At 41.1% G+C, this 18,340-nt stretch overlaps 1 protein-coding gene across 1 annotated transcript; it reads right to left on the reverse strand.

Annotated features, from left to right (window-relative positions):
* Positions 1–5,062: 5,062 nt before the first annotated feature.
* Positions 5,063–18,318, reverse strand: stard3nl (STARD3 N-terminal like). Its single transcript, XM_071491871.1, has 9 exons — positions 18,070–18,318; positions 12,137–12,502; positions 9,660–9,737; positions 9,371–9,448; positions 8,752–8,805; positions 7,762–7,879; positions 6,794–6,892; positions 6,004–6,071; positions 5,063–5,926 (listed from the first exon to the last, which is right to left on the reverse strand). Exons 2-8 carry the CDS (start codon positions 12,338–12,340, stop codon positions 6,007–6,009), a joined length of 696 nt encoding a protein of 231 aa, XP_071347972.1. The 5' UTR covers positions 12,341–12,502; positions 18,070–18,318; the 3' UTR covers positions 5,063–5,926; positions 6,004–6,006.
* Between the last annotated feature and the right edge of the window lie 22 nt (positions 18,319–18,340).

The following is an 18,340-nucleotide window of genomic DNA, read 5'->3' on the forward strand; positions in this document are numbered from 1 at the left end:
TCTCAGCTCTGGACCCATTTAACCCTGTGAGCCCCTGATGGAGTGAGGCAGGGGGACCAGACGTTCAACTAACATCAAGGTTAAGATGTTGTATGGTCCATTTTAGGGGTGGGGGGGTTCAGGCAGCGATAAAGGTCTATATCAAATGTCTACAACACACGTTCATAACAGTAAGAGGTGCAATAAACGGAGGATCGGTCGCTCAGCTGAGTAAGTTTCCCCTTAACTGCTGAATCAGAAGCTGACTTCAGCGTCTGACAGCATATCAAGACAAAAATCATGTGTTTGTCCTTTTTGAAATATTCCCCTATAATCTCACTCTCCTCCTCCATTCTTTCAAACTCAGTTTGAAATTCCTTCAGAGACACTGTTGAGAGTAGAAGCAGGAACAAGAAATGACATAAAAGGGTTGACAGGGACTCTATCCAATCACAAACAAGAGGTGTTGTCCCACCCGTGAATTGTTATTGTGTTTAGATCCTCTCCAACACCTTCAACACCTGGTTTTAGTTTCTAGATTTCTGTCCCTGTTACCTTCTGGTCTGATCTGGTTCTGTCCTTCAGGTTTCTCTACAACTTTGTGATCCTTCAATAAAGAGATTAAAACCTGCTGCTGCTGTCTGAACAGCTGATCATCTGGTATGTTGTCCTCTCAGGCCAACTGGTGGAGGTGGAGGAGGGGGCGGAGTCTGTCCAGCTGCCCTTCAAGACCACAGCTGACCTGTCTGGACACATCAGACTGGTCTGGTGGAACAGAGACTACGGGAAGGTCCATGTGAATCTGAACGGTTCTGACAGACCTGAAGACCAGCACCAGGTTTACAGAGACCGAACAGAGATGAAGAAAGACCTGCTGAGAACTGGAGACCTCAGTCTGACCCTGAAACACCTCACAGTCAGAGACAGAGGAGAATACGTCTGCAGTGTCTCCAAGGACGGAAACTTCCTGACAGGGAAAACAGTGGTTCTCAAGGTCAAAGGTCAGTGTTGTTTGTTTGTCTCTGGTTGTTTGTTATGCCTCTGCGCCGGGGACAGTCCGGACCGGAGCCATCATGTTTTAGAGGTGTACAAAAAAAATATTTTACATTAGAATCATGATTCTATATCTCCTGATTTAAAATTGATTCATAAATTCCAAAAAACTGTCTGGTAACAGCTCGTTTCCATTTTTCTTGACATGAGTGTCAAAACAGGAAACTGAGCATAAAGAACTCTGACATCAGGGATTTTACATCTACCCAGAGTGTTTTAACAGCGGGACAGTCCTGGATAGGACTGTCCCGCTTTATCCGGCCAGTATAAATCTTGGTGTCTGTCATCCATCTTGGATAATCTAACAGGTGTAATATATGCTCTATTTAGAATTCTGTATTGTGTAATCCTGAACCTCACACATTTAGAGGATCTTAAAGCTGAACTCCAGATTGTGTTCCACTGAGAAGCAGTCAAAGACATATTTAAGTCAGTTTACATTCAGGCTAACCAAAACAATTCTATGCAATTGTGTATCTGTCTAATGAGAGCTGCATCATATGAGTCTATATGCTGCAAGTATAGTGGGTCCCAGAGGCCGTCCCGACACCAGACCCTCACGGCGCCGCTGCCACCATTGAGGCCTGAGTGAGACAGTTGACGAGGGGACCTCTTGGGGCCTTGCTCAACTCGTTGCAGGAGTAAACATATGAAGTTAAACTTTGGGAGGGTTTATCTGCCATCCAGAAAAGCGGTCATCCTTGCATCAGGGGGGAGGATGGGGAACGTACAAACATTATTAATTAAGAAAATAAAAACCACTGAAGAACAAAAACACAATGGAAAAGCCAGTTACTGGCATAGAAACTAGAAATGGGTCAATCCACATTTTTCAGTTCCGATCAGATTCTGATACACTGCTGAAAATCAGTATTGGCCAACATAGATTCTGATACAAGAGCTCTTTTTACTGTAATATTATTGTGTTTTAAGTTACATCATGAGGCTAAAATAAATCACACAGCACTTCTTATTAGAAGAGCAAAAAATATACACGAATGCACTGAATTTAAATGCATTGCAAAGGAATTTATTAGTTACACTTCAGGTAGCAGCAACAGCTGTAACATTTTTATTCAAATTTAATATTTGAGATGTAAAACTGATAATAAACTTATGATGAACATCAACAATAAGTTCACAGCTTCAACATCTTCTGACTGAGGACACTGGGTTGTATAGTTCGGGTGAAGCTGTCTCTGAAATGTATTTTCTGGATGGCAGATTATACCTGGGCTCTAAGTGCTCCGACAGGCTGTGGACGCCAACATTTTCCACAGCAGATGGTGGTTGGTCATCAAGTGTAATGAAGGTGAGCAACTTCTCTGAGATCCCTTCCACCTTTGAGTTGTCTGCTGGAAGTTTATCTGCAGAGCTTCAGTGAGAGTCTGCTGCCTGTCTCTTAGTGAGCATGAAGTGACTCGGCCCTGTCAGTCCGATATCTGATTAGTGAATGACGTCAATATCGGACCTGATACCGATATAGGATCAGATCGGGCCCATCTCTAATATAAATTCCCAAATCAACAATAATGCGGTGAAAGAAGCTAGAACTTGACTTCCCCTGGTTCTATAAATCCAGTAGAACTGAAGCTCCCCTCATTTATTATAAAGAAAACATGAATTGACTCCCTGTTTACACACTTTAAAGATATCAGTTCTTTGAGTTTGTCAGAAAAACTTTGGAAGATGTTTTTTCAGATCTTTTTCTGCATCCTTGGGCAAATTGCAGGTGAGGAGAAGATGCTCTGAAGTCTGTTCATGTTCTGAAGAACACAAACGTTAGATCGTGTTTTACAGTTTAATGTTAACTTACAGTAACTTCAGCTACAATAACAGCTGACTCAGAGAGACTCTCCAGCTGCATGCAGCTCAGTCTCCTCCTGTGAAAAACCAGAACTCTGAGTCCACCTGGTCTAGAGGAGCTGGATCAGTTCCACGCTGTGAGCTGATTGGTGCTCTGTGGTCTCCTCTCTGCCAGCTGCTTCCTGGTTTCTGTTGTAGCTGGAGGACCACTGAGCCTGAGGAGTGCTGCTTGATGTCAGATTAATTCATGTGTAGCTGTGGGCGCACACTGATGTGATGGTTCACAGTAATGACATGAGTCAGTGAGGAGGAGGAGGAGGAGACAACACTGTCTCTTTAAGACTCAACCAATCAAATAGATTTCAGTACAAATGTTTCACAGTTCTGCTGCCGCTGCTGCTGCTGCTGTCTGAACAGCTGATCATCTGGTTTGTTGTCCTCTCAGTCAAACAGATGGAGGTGGAGGAGGGGGCGGAGTCTGTCCAGCTGCCCTTCAAGACCACAGCTGACCTGTCTGGAGACGTCAGAGTTGAGTGGTGGAACCCTGACATGAAGGTCCATGTGAATCAGAATGGTTATGACATACCTGAAGACCAGCACCAGGTTTACAGAGACCGAACAGAGATGAAGAAAGACCTGCTGAGAACTGGAGACCTCAGTCTGACCCTGAAACACCTCACAGTCAGAGACAGAGGAGAATACGTCTGCAGTGTCTCCAAGGACGGACACTTCCTGGGATGGAAAACAGTGGTTCTCAAGGTCAAAGGTCAGTGTTGTTTGTTTGTCTCTGGTTGTTTGTTTGTCTCTGGTTGGCTGTCTCACTGTCTTCTGTCTCCTCTACAGGGAGAACCAATGGTGTGGTTGAAACACCCACTTTCACAAACGAGAGGGGGTTGATTGATCCAACTCCTCCGATGACTGATCAATCAGACGTTTGATCGTCACTCTGGGTCTTGGAGGTTCAGGATCAGTCCAGGAGCCCACCTGGTCTCAGAGTTCAAGGAGACTTCAGCTTCAGATCCTCAATTCTGACAGAGGTCTCACTCTGGAGGAATTCTCCTCACTCTCATGTATAGATGTCAAATATGTCCTGACATCGTCATGGAGCCTCTTCCTGTGTGATGTCATCATCATCTGTTCTCTCACTCTGAGCTGGATCACATGAATCTGGATCTGAGGCTGACAGGACATGTAGGAGCTGTTTCACTGATGATGTCATCAGATGTGGGTGTGGCCGAACTGTCCCAGCTGTCTCACAGCAGGACGTCAGTCTGGAGACAGCAGAGCCCACATGTGTTCTGTCCCTGGTGATGATCTGCTTGTGCTGTCTGACTGTTCCCTGATCAATAAATATAGATTTATTCTCTTTACATCAGTCAGGAGTCATGATGAAGAACAGTCATCATCTTCATCATCATAACAGTCTGTACAGAAACGTTCTCACTGCTCTAAAAATTCATTTCTCTTCTTAACTAATGTTTAAACCTTTAACCTGCTCAGTTATTTGATTTCATTATTATTTTAACAACTTTCTCTGTTTGTATTTTTCTGATTTCAACATTTCCTCCTTCTGTTGTGTGTGTGTGGTCAGATTCCTCCTCTTCACGTTATAAATAGTTAGCCTGATACCTTTCCTAAGTCCTTATCACCTCTCCTTCACTTCTATCCTTCACCTCCTGATGTTTTCCATGGAGGTGGAGGAGACGAGGTCAGAGGTCACTGCAGCCCAGGAGTCAGGACTGAGGAGGACCTGGTTCTGTGGGGGTCCCAGCTCCAGCTGCTGTTTTATGCAGATTTTAGCTTTGAATGAAAACAGACCAAAGACTTTGACCAGAGTCAGCTCCTTGTTTTCAGCAGGAAGTTGATTCTCTGTTCAACAGGTTTCTTCTTGTTTTTCTTTGACCTTTAACCTTTGACATCTTGTTAGACTGTGTTCTCTGCTGTGCTGAATAAAACCAGGTAGATCGTCCTGATCTACTGAAAACACAGAGTTCTCTTCATCTGTTGGGTCCTGTCACTCCACTGAGCTGAGGCCACGCCCCCTTTACCTGACGGTCCTCCACCATGTTGATCTGAGTCCCTCAGCTGAGGACAGAGTCAGCTGAGAGGTGACAGGGGTGGGTTACTGTGACATCATCACTATGGTTTCGCGTTTTCATGACGGTACAAAAAAACTAAACAGTTTGGAATCAAAAGAAAAATATGAAGAAAAAGAACAACCACACAAAGTTTCACATTTTATTGATTCTATTTTACAGACAAGCTTTTTGGTAAAAACAAAACCAGTGGGCTTGCAAGGCATGCAGAAGATATGTACACTTCTTTTTTTTTCCACTCATGTCAAGCTCCAACTGTCTCTGACAGCAGCTGAGAGCAGTTTACAGTTCACACTGTTCCATATGCTCAGCATTCATGTGTAAATGCTGCAGATTTATGGTCTTTAATAAATTGTTCCATGCAAGGTGTTCCAGTGCTTTTTCAGAGCAGTAAGTTTGAAAAAGCAATGAATACGTTTCTCAGAGTCGTTTCATTAGCTCAGTAAATCATTAATATTTCGCCTCTCATTTGCTACAAACATGGTCCATAAACTCAATACTGGCCAAAAAAAATCCTTCTTTTCTATGCAGAGTCTATGGAGCGAGCTTATTTTCCTTTACAGTGACTTCAAACCCAAGCAAGAGAAAATTATCCACAAATTAAAAGTAAACATGACATTGGTAATAGAAGACATTAATACCTCAGAGAAGAAATTAACAGTTTGATACTGAAATTGATCTAAAATGTAATGATTTAACTTTTTTTTTTTTTTTAAACCAAATTCTTCTCAGGCATCTGGAAGCTTCAGAAGCAATGTGCAAAACATAAATCCTAAAAAATAACCACAAGTCATGACACTGAAATTCCTTTTAAAGCAGCACGTTTCCAATCTGTATACATGCAGAAAGGCTGATATCAGAAACTGAAGTGCATTTGTGGGTATGCGTATACAAAAACCTCTTTTGAGATGAATAAAAACTAAAATGGCAGAATGTGTAAGGCAGAATTTTCCATCAGTAGCACAACAGGAGCAGGAGAAGGAGGAGAGATCCTGAAGAGAGGAAAAAATGAAAACAGATGAATGCAAGCATCATCCTCAAGGAACTGACAGAATGTGTTAGCACGTACCTGTTAGGTCGCCTGCTGAATGAGCCCTTTTTCTGGATCGTGTTTATCATCCAGATCCTCGTCAGAGTCTGAAAACAAAAGAGAAGCAAATGGATGTGAAGATAAAATGGCAAATTCAAAAAAATACCATCTGGAGCTTAGCTAGTTAGCTAGTGTAGCTTAGCTTAGCATAACCACTGGAATCAGGGGGGAACAGCTAGCCTGGCTCTGTCCAAAGGGACCAACGCTGTAATGTTACATTAGCTGATGTCACTGTGTTGTCACTGACACTCGTACAACAGGTCAGGCAGATAAATATATATCAAGTTATTTTGGGCGGCAGAGTTCAGCTAATAAAAAGCTACAGGTCGTTGAATAAAACTTTGCATTACAACAGTAATTAGTTAATTTGTCGATATAGTTTAGTTTTTACTTGGTGACTAAAAATATGGTATATTTTGATATATTTATTTATGTGATTTTAGTTTTAGTCTTGTTTTTTTCCGGATCAAAAATGAATTGGCAACACACACTGAACTGATCACCCTTAATTGTAAATACATAATTTTACAGGTTTGATACATGACTGCAGTGTCACCTCCAAAAGAACATAGATAAAAAAATCACCAGGTCCGCAGAACCTCAGTGACCCCTACAGGAGTTCAGGTGATTTCTGCAGGACACAGGTTCAGACTAAACCACAGGTGCAGTTTGACCTGCAGCCTCTGAGGAGGAATTGACAGGACTGACAGGGAGGATGCTGAGGTAAGTATTCTGGATGTTTTTCTTGGTTCAGTGGGAGTAAACAGACCTGCCACAGACTCTGGTGGAGAGTAGAACTGTCCGTCAGATAAAGGACCTGGACACATGAGTGGAGCTCGCTCCGTGGCGTCCATGAAAGACTGATACCCTGAAACGCAAACAGGAGGACACATGAGGGGACTGTCACAGCAGGAGAAGGACCACAGAGTATTAATACAGGTAGACGTAGTAATAACATCAGTGTAGTTCAAGTTGCACAATACTAGTTACATAAAAAGATTTAATAGTAAAAGTGCTGGAAAAAGATTTAATTATTTAATTAAAAATGTACCAATATTACTACTAAAAGTAGCAGCAGTAGTAGTTAGATTAACACATTAAATAGTAGTAATACAGTGGTAATATAGTGATTGATTCAATAGTAAGAGTGGCTGTCATAATGCAAACTGCAGTGATAATATTGCAAAGCAGAAGCAGCAGAATCACTAATATAAGCAGTACTAGTATTCATAGTATTAGTACACTAACAGTAATTTAAAAATAGCAGTGGTAAAGAGGAGTAGTAGTAGTAATACAAGTTGTTGTAGCAGCAGTAACAGAAGTCAACAGTAATAGCTATAATATTACAGCAGTAGCAGTACTAGTAACAGTGTGTGATAGTGATAGTAGTAGTCATGATACTGGTAGTAGTGGTAACCTGCAGCAATAGTTACTGTTGTAGTTACAGTAGTTGTAGTAGCAGTAGTTATGAGGCCAATGCTATAAGCAGTAGCAGCAGTAGTGGTCACATTAGTATCAGTAGTACTAATGCAGTAGGAGTATTTTCACATTTATGTAATGGTACTTTTACTGAAGTAAATAATACTTCTTCCACCACAGTATAATAGTGGTTACAGTATTAGCAGTGGTGGTGAGAGTATTAGCAGTGACATTAGCAGTAGCACTGCAGTGGCATTAGTAACAGCACTGACAGTTTAACAGTGGTAATTAGTGAAGAGCTGTGAGACTGTGACTCACTGTTTTCATCTTCAGCCTCCTGAGGCAGGACCTTGAAGTCGAGCAGCCATGTTTCTATCCAGGCCAACACGAAGGAGATGATGGGCAGCAGGTACCCAAAGGCCCCCTGAGACAGCAGCTACACACACACACACACACACACACACACACACACACACACACACACACACACACACACACACACACACACACACACGAAGAAGAATGCCTTTAGTTTTCAGTACACTTACTGTTGTATCTCATGTGACTAAAAAATAAATAAATAAATAAAACAAAGACCTGATAAATCTTTATGCAATATGAAGGAAAACTGAAGCAAGCAGGTTAACAACATGTGGAAATGAGTATGAATCAGTGTTATTACACCCTGTTTTATAGGCTGCATGTGTATGTGGGTTTTGCATCAACTATTATATAATCCTTTTTCCCCACCAAAAACTCCAATGATATAAAAATAAAATAAAAATTCTGTTAGACTTATTTGTGATTTGGGATAAGCAGTACTGCATAAACAGTTCTGTCAATAACAATCAATCAATTATATTCATGATTTATATTTATTATCATTATTAGAATTAGTATTGGTATAATTATTTATAAATAAATTATAAATACCCCTGAACACAAAAGTTAAGGAAAAATAAAAGAAAATGTAATAATAATAATAATAACAACAAAAATAACAATAATAATAATTATTAATAAAACATTTTAAAAGGGGACAAAAACATTTTCATGATGTTTACAAGTAATTCTCATAAAATTATAAAACATGATAAAGAATAATGTTAAATGTATCAGCAGGTTTGTCTTTGAGGGGTGAGATTATAAACAACCAGTGACAGTAGTTCTGACAATGACCAGCAGGTGGAGTCCTGAGTAAGCAGTCAGTCTGCTGATGGCACTGACCTTTTGACCTCTGGGCTGAAACACCATTCATGAAAATGTTAAGTAATTTAACAGAAATCATTACAATCATATTAATCTTACCTTTGATAAAATGACTTTAACTATCAGGAAAGCGCAGCTGACGGCAGTGGTGATCTGCACAGACAGAGAAACCATCAGAGACAACCAGGAAGCAGATGGATCTTATTATATAATTTTTATGCGATCATAATTAATATTAATATTTGGAAAAAATGGTCTATGATTATGCCATTAGTTATAATTTTCTCATCAGGAAAAGTTTTTGTCAACAATTGATAAATTATGTTGTGAATGAACTTTTCATATATTTTTACACAACAATTTTTTATATGTTTAAATCTTATTTAATTATTTTGTTCCACTTTTATCTGTCATTATTTTAGTGCTATATAAATAAAGTCACTGCTATTGTTATTATTAATGTGTGAACAGTGGCTTTTTAAAATGCATTTCTACATATACATGCCTGCCTTCCTGAGGAGACACTGAAGTTTTTACTGCACAACAACAGTTACTGAGCTCCTCTCGACCTCATGGGATAAAGTCAAAAATCAATCAACAGGATTGAAAAAAAAGTAATTTCCACTAAAGCTGACATTATAGACAGCATGACTTTTTTTTCCCCAGACAGCACAGAAACACTGTCATGTTACAGCCTTAAAGAATCATGAAAACTTACTGCGATGGCCCACCAGTGACAAAGCTTACAGACGGCGTACGCCAAGATGAGAGCGGCAAACCTGAAAACTGCCAGGAGCTGAGGGAGGAGAGGAAGAAAAGACACAAAGGAGAAGAAATAAAGATTAAAAGGGAACAATGACAATAAGATAAGAACACAAAAGAAATAGAGAAAGTAAGGAAGGAAATAAGATAAATAGAGAAAAAGGGGGAAACAATAAGAAAATAAAAAAAAGGAATGGACAAAGTTAAACAGTGTAAACGAATGACAACAAAAATGAAGGTCTTACAAAGATGTCGAAGAAAGAGCCGTGGTAGTCGTAGTGCAGGACTTCTTTCTCCAGCTGCTGCTGAATGCCGCCGTTCACCTGTTGCACAAATACAAACTGATGATCAATAAAAACCCTCTGAATGAAAACTTCAGTTCATCATCACATCATTTTCACACCTGAGACCCTCACACTGGTCGTTACTATCATTTAAAGCCACTAAAAATGAGAAGGCTTCGGTATAAAAATGCAATGTAAGACAACCCTAATTAAAAAATTAATATTGGTCAATATATCATCAAGTTTTTTATTTTTATTTTGAAGGAACAGTTAGAGAACTGGAGAAACACAAAGACTGGAAAACAGGAGGAAGCAACTTCCCCAGTTAACACATCATATTACATTTGTCTGCCCCCCCCACCAAATAAAGAGGACATCTTCGGTTTTCAGTGTTTATACGTTGCTGCATGTTGTTTATTTCTTTAAAATTCATTAAGAATATAAAACACTGACTTATTAAAGAGCTTTGGGATCATCTATGAGGGTAGATACCATAATTTCCACTGGTAAGTTTGTACTTACATCAAAAAAAGAAAAAAAACTTATGTTTCTGTTATTATCTATAGTATGTTTATGAAAAATCATTAATTAATTTCTTAATGACTATTTGTCTTCCACTGATATAAAATAACACTGGCCTCTTCATTTGAAGCGATGTAAGAAACCAAACTCTTTGCTGATGGAAAGACAGAAGCTCTGAGTGAGTTATGTTTTCATCTCGTCAGCAGCAGTGGTCTTCACATGAGCCTGACTCAGCTCTCAAACACTGGACTCAAAGTGTGAACTATGGGCTCGGCTTGACTGGATTTAGTTTACTCAGCTGCTTCATCAGTCCCTGTGGTATGTGGTATCAAGCAGATGAGGTGTCAGTGCTACAGCAGACACACTGAAAACCTGAGAGCAACAATGGTTTTCTGATTAACCAGTGTATACATGGTGATGTTGACTAAACCTATTCAGACCAGCTGCTGCTGCTCCTCCTCCAAAGCTAACCAGTGGTTATAGTAGTGGAATAACTCCATTATTTAGACAGTCAAATGTCAGCAGTCTGGGTCTGAGCAGAGTTATGTTAACAACCAGACTGCCTACATGCAGTGTTACACAGAGGAAGGAAGGAAAACTTCCACTCCACCGAGCCAACATCTACTTCATCTACATCTACGTCTGAGTTCCAGTGGAGACTCAGACGTAGATGTAGATGAAGTAGAAACCCGGGACATCAGTGAAAACAGGTTTAAAGTCACAGACTGAATAAAAAGTTCAGCGTCATGAGTCACTGGAAAGTCCTTCCGAATAAAGTTGTACAAAAAGTGTCAGTAAGTCGCCCCCCCTGTGTAGACAAAAGTTATTTCACTGCTGAAGGTTGACTTTGCTGAAACTGGAGCATTCTGGGAAAGTGTGCTGCAGTAAAATCACTTCCTCATTCAGGGAGCAAAGTTTTACAGCAGCGTGACCTTGATTCACTTCTCCAGCAGCACCTGACCCGTTTCTGTTTGGCCTTGACACAATTCAAACAAACAAAAAAAACATTTGACCATAAACCTGTTAGTGTGTGTGCAGGTGTAGATGTACTATAGTTAGTGGGCGTACCTATCTGACAAAGTCTTGCATAAAGTAATAACACATGATGACCGAGGGTCAGCTGAAGTCATCTTATGACACTGGTGACGTTAATGTTTGGTTAATGTTTGGACCTTAGTAAACACAAACAACATCAAACCCATTCAAGTCCACAACACAATGCTACCTTAACACAAGAACACCTTAAGACAATTAAAACTACTGGGAACCAGAAGCCAGAAGCCTGAAGACTGAAAGTTTGGGTTTGTCTTTACTCTGAGAACAAAGACGTTACTGTTCTCAACAAACCGAGCACACAAGTTATTACATTGTCCATGTAAGAATTAAAATGATCCTCTTGAGAATTCAGGTACCTTTAGTGAATAAACTCTGTGGCAGGATGCTATGTTGGCTAATTAGCACATCTGCAGCAAAATCACGAGACGTGCTGTATCTTTAGCTTTTAGCTTTTAGCTGTTAGCTGTTAGCAGCGTGGCTCTTACTTTGGTCCAGACTGAAAAGTCTTAACAACTATTCTTTGCCAGAGGATGAAAACTAATGACCTCGGTGATCACCTGACCTTTCCTCTTGCGCCACCTTTAGGTTGACATTTGGGGTTTTCACTGAAATATCTTTATCCGGTGTCACACATCTACTAGTTTCTCTGCTAAACTCACTAATGATGAATGTTAGGAAGAGAATAGTTGGTGTTTCTGTGCATTTCTGCAATACCCAACTGCAGCCGTACTATCTCTACACCTGTGTGTAATGAAATGACAAAAGACTTTTTAAAAATCATGAATCAAATGGTGCGTCTCCCCCTGGAAACTTCATTCAGTGTCTGACTCACATCCACAGCACAAACAGCCTGTTCTTACATTGAGCTCTATGATCCAGAGCAAGGTGATGAACAAAAGGTCAAAGGTGACGAAGAGGCAGAAGGTCCTCCTCACGTCGGAGATGCACTTCTTCTCCACAGCTTCGTACGACTCCACCCTCGTACGGATGGGCGTGGTGCTGATAGAGCCCACCCCCCTGCCGGTCAGCCGTGAATCGGCGCTGCTGCTGCATCGGCTTTCCATCGCTGGCCACGCTCCCTGGGCAGGGCTGCCCTCCCTCAGCCCGCCCACCGGTCAATGTTCAGAAGGTGGCCTCACACTCAGAGGAGGCGGGTCATCGGAGCAGGAAGCCGGGCCGGTCTTGGATGTGGACTCACTCAGTGGAGATGAACTGCATCACTGCATCTGCAGGGAGGGTGAAGCAAGATGTCAAAAAAAAACAGTCTCGTCTCAGAATGAGAAACGTGTCTGTTGTCTTTCTCATGAAAAGACCAAAACCAACAAAGTGTTAAACCACCTCTCAGCACTTTGACTTCTCTGTTCAGTCTGTGGCTTTCAGCTCCAAACCCACTGAAGACACCAATCTGCTAAAGGCTACTCCACATATGGTGAATGAGGCTCAAGATAGCCAAGAGACAACAACGGAGCTGTATGGCTCAGAGGAATAAGATGCCAGAGATGTTCATGACATTTGTTGACAATAAGAAAAATATATGACTTCACTGACTGTATTCTTTAAGGTGTGAGTTTACTAAAAAATTATTAAATCATTTTCTCATGTCATCACCTCTAGTGATTTGTGGCCAAGCAGGTAGTAATTTTCAAAGCTACTGACACTGAAAAACTACAACTCATAAAAATATGAAGCACTAGTCATACATTTCTAAACCTGGAACAAATCCAACCTTCAATATGGACACCTGTCCTTAGTCCATTAATTGCTTAAAGGTCCATATTGTACAAAGGCAGATGTCCATGTGTTTGTGATCATAAAGCAGGTCTAGGTTCTATATTAATACTGTGAAAGTATCAAAGCCTCAGTCCACAGAGAAATGCACACAGCCTGTATTCAGACACTGAGCCTTAAAACCAGCCGTCAGGACTTCTGGAACTTTGTGATGTCACAACAAAGCAGTCACTGCCCTCAGCCACACCCCAAGCCCCGCCCACCTGGACCCACCATCCAATCTTGCAGGATTTGGTTTCTCTGAGTGTTTACCTGAAATCTGCTATATTTTTAGTCAATCACTCAGAAAACAGTCAGCCAATCAGAAAAGAGACATTTTTTGGTTATTAAAATCACAGATACATCTTCATATTGATGTCAACATTTTAAACAAAAGTGTGGTACAGTGGACCTTTGATTTTTTGCTCTTAAAAAAAAGTAAAACATTAGTTTAAACAAATGTCATCACAATGTCCCTGAGCTCAAGGTGACGGCTTCAAATGTCTTGTTTTGTCCGACCAACAGCCTGAAATCCAAAGATATTCACTTTATTGTCATGACTAGGACTAAGAAAACCAAAAATACTCTCATCTGAAAAGCCAAAACCAGAGAGAACCAGAATGTTATAAGTTCAAATGTACTGAAATTACATGACTTATAATAATAAGTGCTCTTTGCAGGGCAGGAATAATATTATAATACCTGAGGTCCCTGTGTGAAACTGGGGGGTATTTTCATGTTTCAAATGCTTGACTGGAAAAAAAAAATACACAGTCATTATCTGGGTGCTGGGACTTTTGGCCTTGACCTCCATATAACTCTTGCTGTGTTTCAGGAAGTGAAGCTCATTGTGCTTTTGTAAGTCACTCTGATACAGACCAACAGAAAAGACACATGGCTCTCACAGTCTGGGTCCAGCAGACTCTCTCTACATTATAAACTGGGTGTGTGGCTGCACGTGCTCTCATATGATTTTCATATTTTACACTTGAGTCAGAAATCAGCTTCATCTCAGCACTGATTTTTTCTGAAGCAGACTTTAAATTCATCACAAAACCTCTGGTAGTACCTATTATAAATTATTTAAAAGCCACAAACTGTGACTGAAAGCGTCAAGCAAAAAACTGTTAATTCTCACAAGTCACACCACGTACTGTCATTTCCCCTGTAACTAAATCTTCCACCTCTTGCAGTTTCCTCTTCTCATGCCACAGAGCTTTTATAGCTGCAACAGACTCAATGTTAACAATGATTTAACCCTTAGATGCCTTTTTTTTAAACGGGAAATTTTTGTGACAACTGCTATTTCAGCAGTTCAAGCTGGTACTCGAATACCAGTTGACACAATATTCATGGTATCTGTAGATATTTATTTAACCAATTTATCTGCATTACAAAGATAATGACTGAGGAGAGTCAGCTCTTATAATAGTATTTTGATTAAACACACACCAATTGTGTTTGATAGAGGATTCAATAGCTTTCAATCAAAATGTTGAGCCGACTTTGCCTTATTTGGTGATGATTTTGCACTTTAAACTTATTATTCCTCTCGTACAGACAGTACAGACACACATCCTGTTGTTGTGCAGGTGTATACCTCCATCAATCTCACCACACACGGACACAGGAGGAGGAAGGTTTCAACCCCCTCCAGGTTTTATAATGAGTTTCTTCTTCTTCTTCTTCTTCAGTTAAACGACGTAAACAGTGTAACGTGACATGGATTATACTGAATGTGACGCATCTGTTCATGAGAGCTTATTGGAAAACACATCATTATAATACAGGAATTTCCCTCACAGATTAAAAACAGAAACAGGTAGTTAGTCTCAAATGCTTCATATTTCATGCTGTTAAAATGTGTTTAAAACGGCAAATAAACATTAAGTAAACGATTATTGTTTGAATTGAAATTATGACGATAATACAATTTTTTAACAAAAATAAATAAATAAATAAAAATCAGGACATAAAATTAACCAAACAAACACTAGTGATCTGTATTTGTTGCTTTTCTCCACCTACTTTTAATACTGTTTTTGTTGAATTTTTATTGTTACCATTATTATTACAGTTTAAGAAGTTTAATCCTTGAACGCAGTGAAAAGTTGACACTGTTGTTGGAATCTGTTGTTAGTTCACCACAGCCTGCTGTTCTTTGTAAAAACAGATTCTGGCAGAACTGAGTTACAACTCAAAAGCAGTTTCCAGGGGGCACTAAAACCTGATTCACCAGCTCATGTTTATGGTCCTGACGTAAGAGACAAGTGTTGGGAAACATATGAAAATTGTTTCCTGTTTCTGTGGTTGATAAAAAAGTTTCTGAGTTTCTGCCACAAACAAACTAACAGAATCAGACTCAGTGTAATTCATTTACTGGTGCAGTGGGGCGTGAACTTTAACCAGCAGCCACCTGAGAGAGGCTGATGGGAGCACTGGCCTGACTGGTTCGAGGGTGCAGGAACTGGAGCACTGTACAATCTTCACAGACAAACAGAGGAAGAGCAATTTAAAAAGTTTTAGGAGAGCGATGGGCTGTTTCAATGTCAAATACATAATTAACAGTGATCAAAAGTGATGTGAACATAAGTAACAGATTGGATTTGAAATGGGCAAATACTTGATATTAAAGTACTCAGTGGGTGGGACTGTCCTCACTTCCTCTCACCGTTGATACTGGGGGAGAAAAACCTGCAGCCGGCCAAGTGAATCATTTTGATCCGTGTGTTTATGGCTGTTCTCGTGTTTAAAAAGAAAAATCTAGCGGACTACTGGTCACAGGGTTTTTACAGATTAGTGGATTTCACTGAAACTGTTTCTCCACTATAATCTGCATGAAAGCAGTCATGCAGGAGAAGCTCTTTAAGTCTTGTGCTTCTTTAAGACCAAAGCATATTTGTGAATGTTCCTGTGGCAAATCATTTCCTAAGCATGACTGATGACTACCAGCTAATTCCTCATTGAAAGATATTCATAATAATAATAGTTAAAGCTAAATTAATAGATTTTTTTTCCCTCAACAAATCAGAGACACACAACTCAATGGTGGCACTGAGTTAAATCTACTTTCATGTTTTTTTTTCCTGAAAAACATACCTGCTAAATGTTCCACTGAGTTCACCAGCTGGTCTCTAACGGTGTCTGTCCACAATACCCTAAAACCAACAGTCAGCTAAAAGGGTTCAGAAGGAGTAAAGATTTACAAGTGTCTGGGTAAACAATAAAGTGGTCCGGGTGCACAATAATACTACATTACACAAGAAAGGCCAGAGCAGACTCCATCTGCTGAGGAGACTCTAGTCTTTGCCCCCTGGATACAGTGGAGGTGCATGACGCTCTCACAACACGGGACAATACTGTCGGTCTTCTCTTCCTGCTGCTGCCAGACTCTACTGCTGCTGTAACAATGCAGATTTAACCCCGTCAGATTAATAAGGTTCTCATTATCTTACAGAGCCACATCGATTTCTTTCTGTTTATGTTTCAAACCAGCAGCCTGACTTTGGGCTCTGGGGGACCATGATGGACAATTTTCACTTTTCTGATAAAAGAAGAAATTGATTACGTGAGAAAATAACAGATCACACAGTAAAGAAAATAACTGCCAGTTGCAGCAGCCCTAGAGAGGCCAAATCCATCAGACTGATAAATAACAAAACGGTTCATCCTGACATGAAGAAATGTCACTCTAGTCTAGACACACCTGCAGCCACCTGTGTAAAGGGGAGTCTCTTAAAGGTCCCACCCAGTCTAAAGGTAGATGTCCATGTGTTTGTGATTATAAAGCAGGTCTAGGTTCTATATTAATACTGTGAAAGTATCAAAGCCTCAGTCCACAGAGAAATGCACACAGCCTGTATTCAGACACTGAGCCTTAAAACCAGCCGTCAGGACTTCTGGAACTTTGTGATGTCACAACAAAGCAGTCACTGCTCTCAACCACGCCCCAAGCCCCGCCCACCTAGACCCACCATCCAACCTTGCAGGATTTGGTTTCTCTGAGTGTTTACCTGAAATCTGCTATATATATATATATTTTTTTTTATCAGGTCACTTAGATGACAGTGAGCCAATCAGAAGAGAGGATCTAAGCCTCTCTTCTGATTGGTTCACCGACCTGTTGTTGCTCCAGGTGCAGAGATAGGTCTGAGAGAGGAGATGAAATGTTTTTTGGATCTTAAAACCACAGATATATCCTCTTCTGGATATCAGCACTTCAAACAAAAGTTCCTACAACACCAGGAAAGTGTAAAACATGGGACCTTTAAGTCAACGACAGCCAAACCCAGGGTAGGACTGAGAACGGGGACAGGACAGTGTGTCTGTCCCCAGAGTCTCTGCAGCCTGATGCTCTGTCCAAACCGCAGCTGATACCGCACTAAAAGAAGCCATGAAGCCGTGTCCTCCCTCCAACTGTCCCGGTGATCAGCTGGTTAAAAATGAAAACTGCGCCACTTGAAATGACTGATGAAAGTATTCATGTGGACACAGAGAGAGAGAGAGAGAGAGAGAGCGAGAGAGAGAGAGGGAGAGAGAGAGGGAGAGAGAGAGAGAGAGAGAGAGAGAGACAGAGAGAGAGAGAGGGAGAGAGGGAGAGGGAGAGAGACACAGAGAGAGAGAGAGAGAGAGGGAGAGAGAGGGAGAGAGGGAGAGAGAGAGAGAGAGACACAGAGAGAGAGAGAGAGACACAGAGAGAGAGAGAGAGACACAGAGAGAGAGAGAGAGAGAGAGAGGGAGAGAGGGAGAGGGAGAGAGACACAGAGAGAGAGACACAGAGAGAGAGAGAGAGAGAGGGAGAGAGAGAGACTCAGAGAGAGAGAGAGACTCAGAGAGAGAGAGAGAGAGAGAGACTCAGAGAGAGAGAGAGAGAGAGAGAGAGAGAGAGACTCAGAGAGAGAGAGAGAGAGAGAGAGGGAGAGGGAGAGAGAGAGAGGGAGAGAGGGAGAGAGAGAGAGGGAGAGAGAGAGAGGGAGAGAGAGAGAGGAGGCCCAACAGCGTTAGCGCTGCAGACTCCTCCGCTGACCTGATTAACTGTGTGCGGGTCGATACCAGGAAAATCACGATTAAAGAAATGATGCCACGATGATCCAGAGCTTCATGTGACAGCTGCTCCGCCGGCTGCGGCCGTGTGTTAGACCCGGCGTGTGAAGCGCCTCCTCGGGGCTCCTTACCTCCCTGACCGGCTCCTGCAGGCGGTGCAATGTTGGGAAACAGCCCTCGGATGTTTTCAGTCAGTCCCTGCCTCAGTGCAGCAGCCGAGTCATCTGTCTCCCCTTCGTCTGCTCGCACCGGAA

The sequence above is a fragment of the Trachinotus anak genome, unplaced genomic scaffold (genome assembly GCF_046630095.1).
Source record: "Trachinotus anak isolate AG129_WGS33_773 ecotype Australia unplaced genomic scaffold, CSIRO_AGI_Tana_v1 ptg000012l, whole genome shotgun sequence".
Lineage (NCBI taxonomy): Eukaryota > Metazoa > Chordata > Actinopteri > Carangiformes > Carangidae > Trachinotus > Trachinotus anak.

What these genes read in the sequence shown, in the direction of transcription:
- stard3nl (XM_071491871.1), bottom strand. Translation starts at nt 12,340, where the DNA reads ATGGAAAGCCGATGCAGCAGCAGCGCCGATTCACGGCTGACCGGCAGG. An exon ending in GCTCTTTCTTCGACATCTTT is followed by an intron (nt 9,449 to 9,659) that starts GTAAGACCTTCA and finishes CTCCTCCCTCAG; the next exon opens with CTCCTGGCAGTTTTCAGGTT. An exon ending in TCCACCAGAGTCTGTGGCAG is followed by an intron (nt 6,072 to 6,793) that starts GTCTGTTTACTC and finishes TTTTGTTTTCAG; the next exon opens with ACTCTGACGAGGATCTGGAT.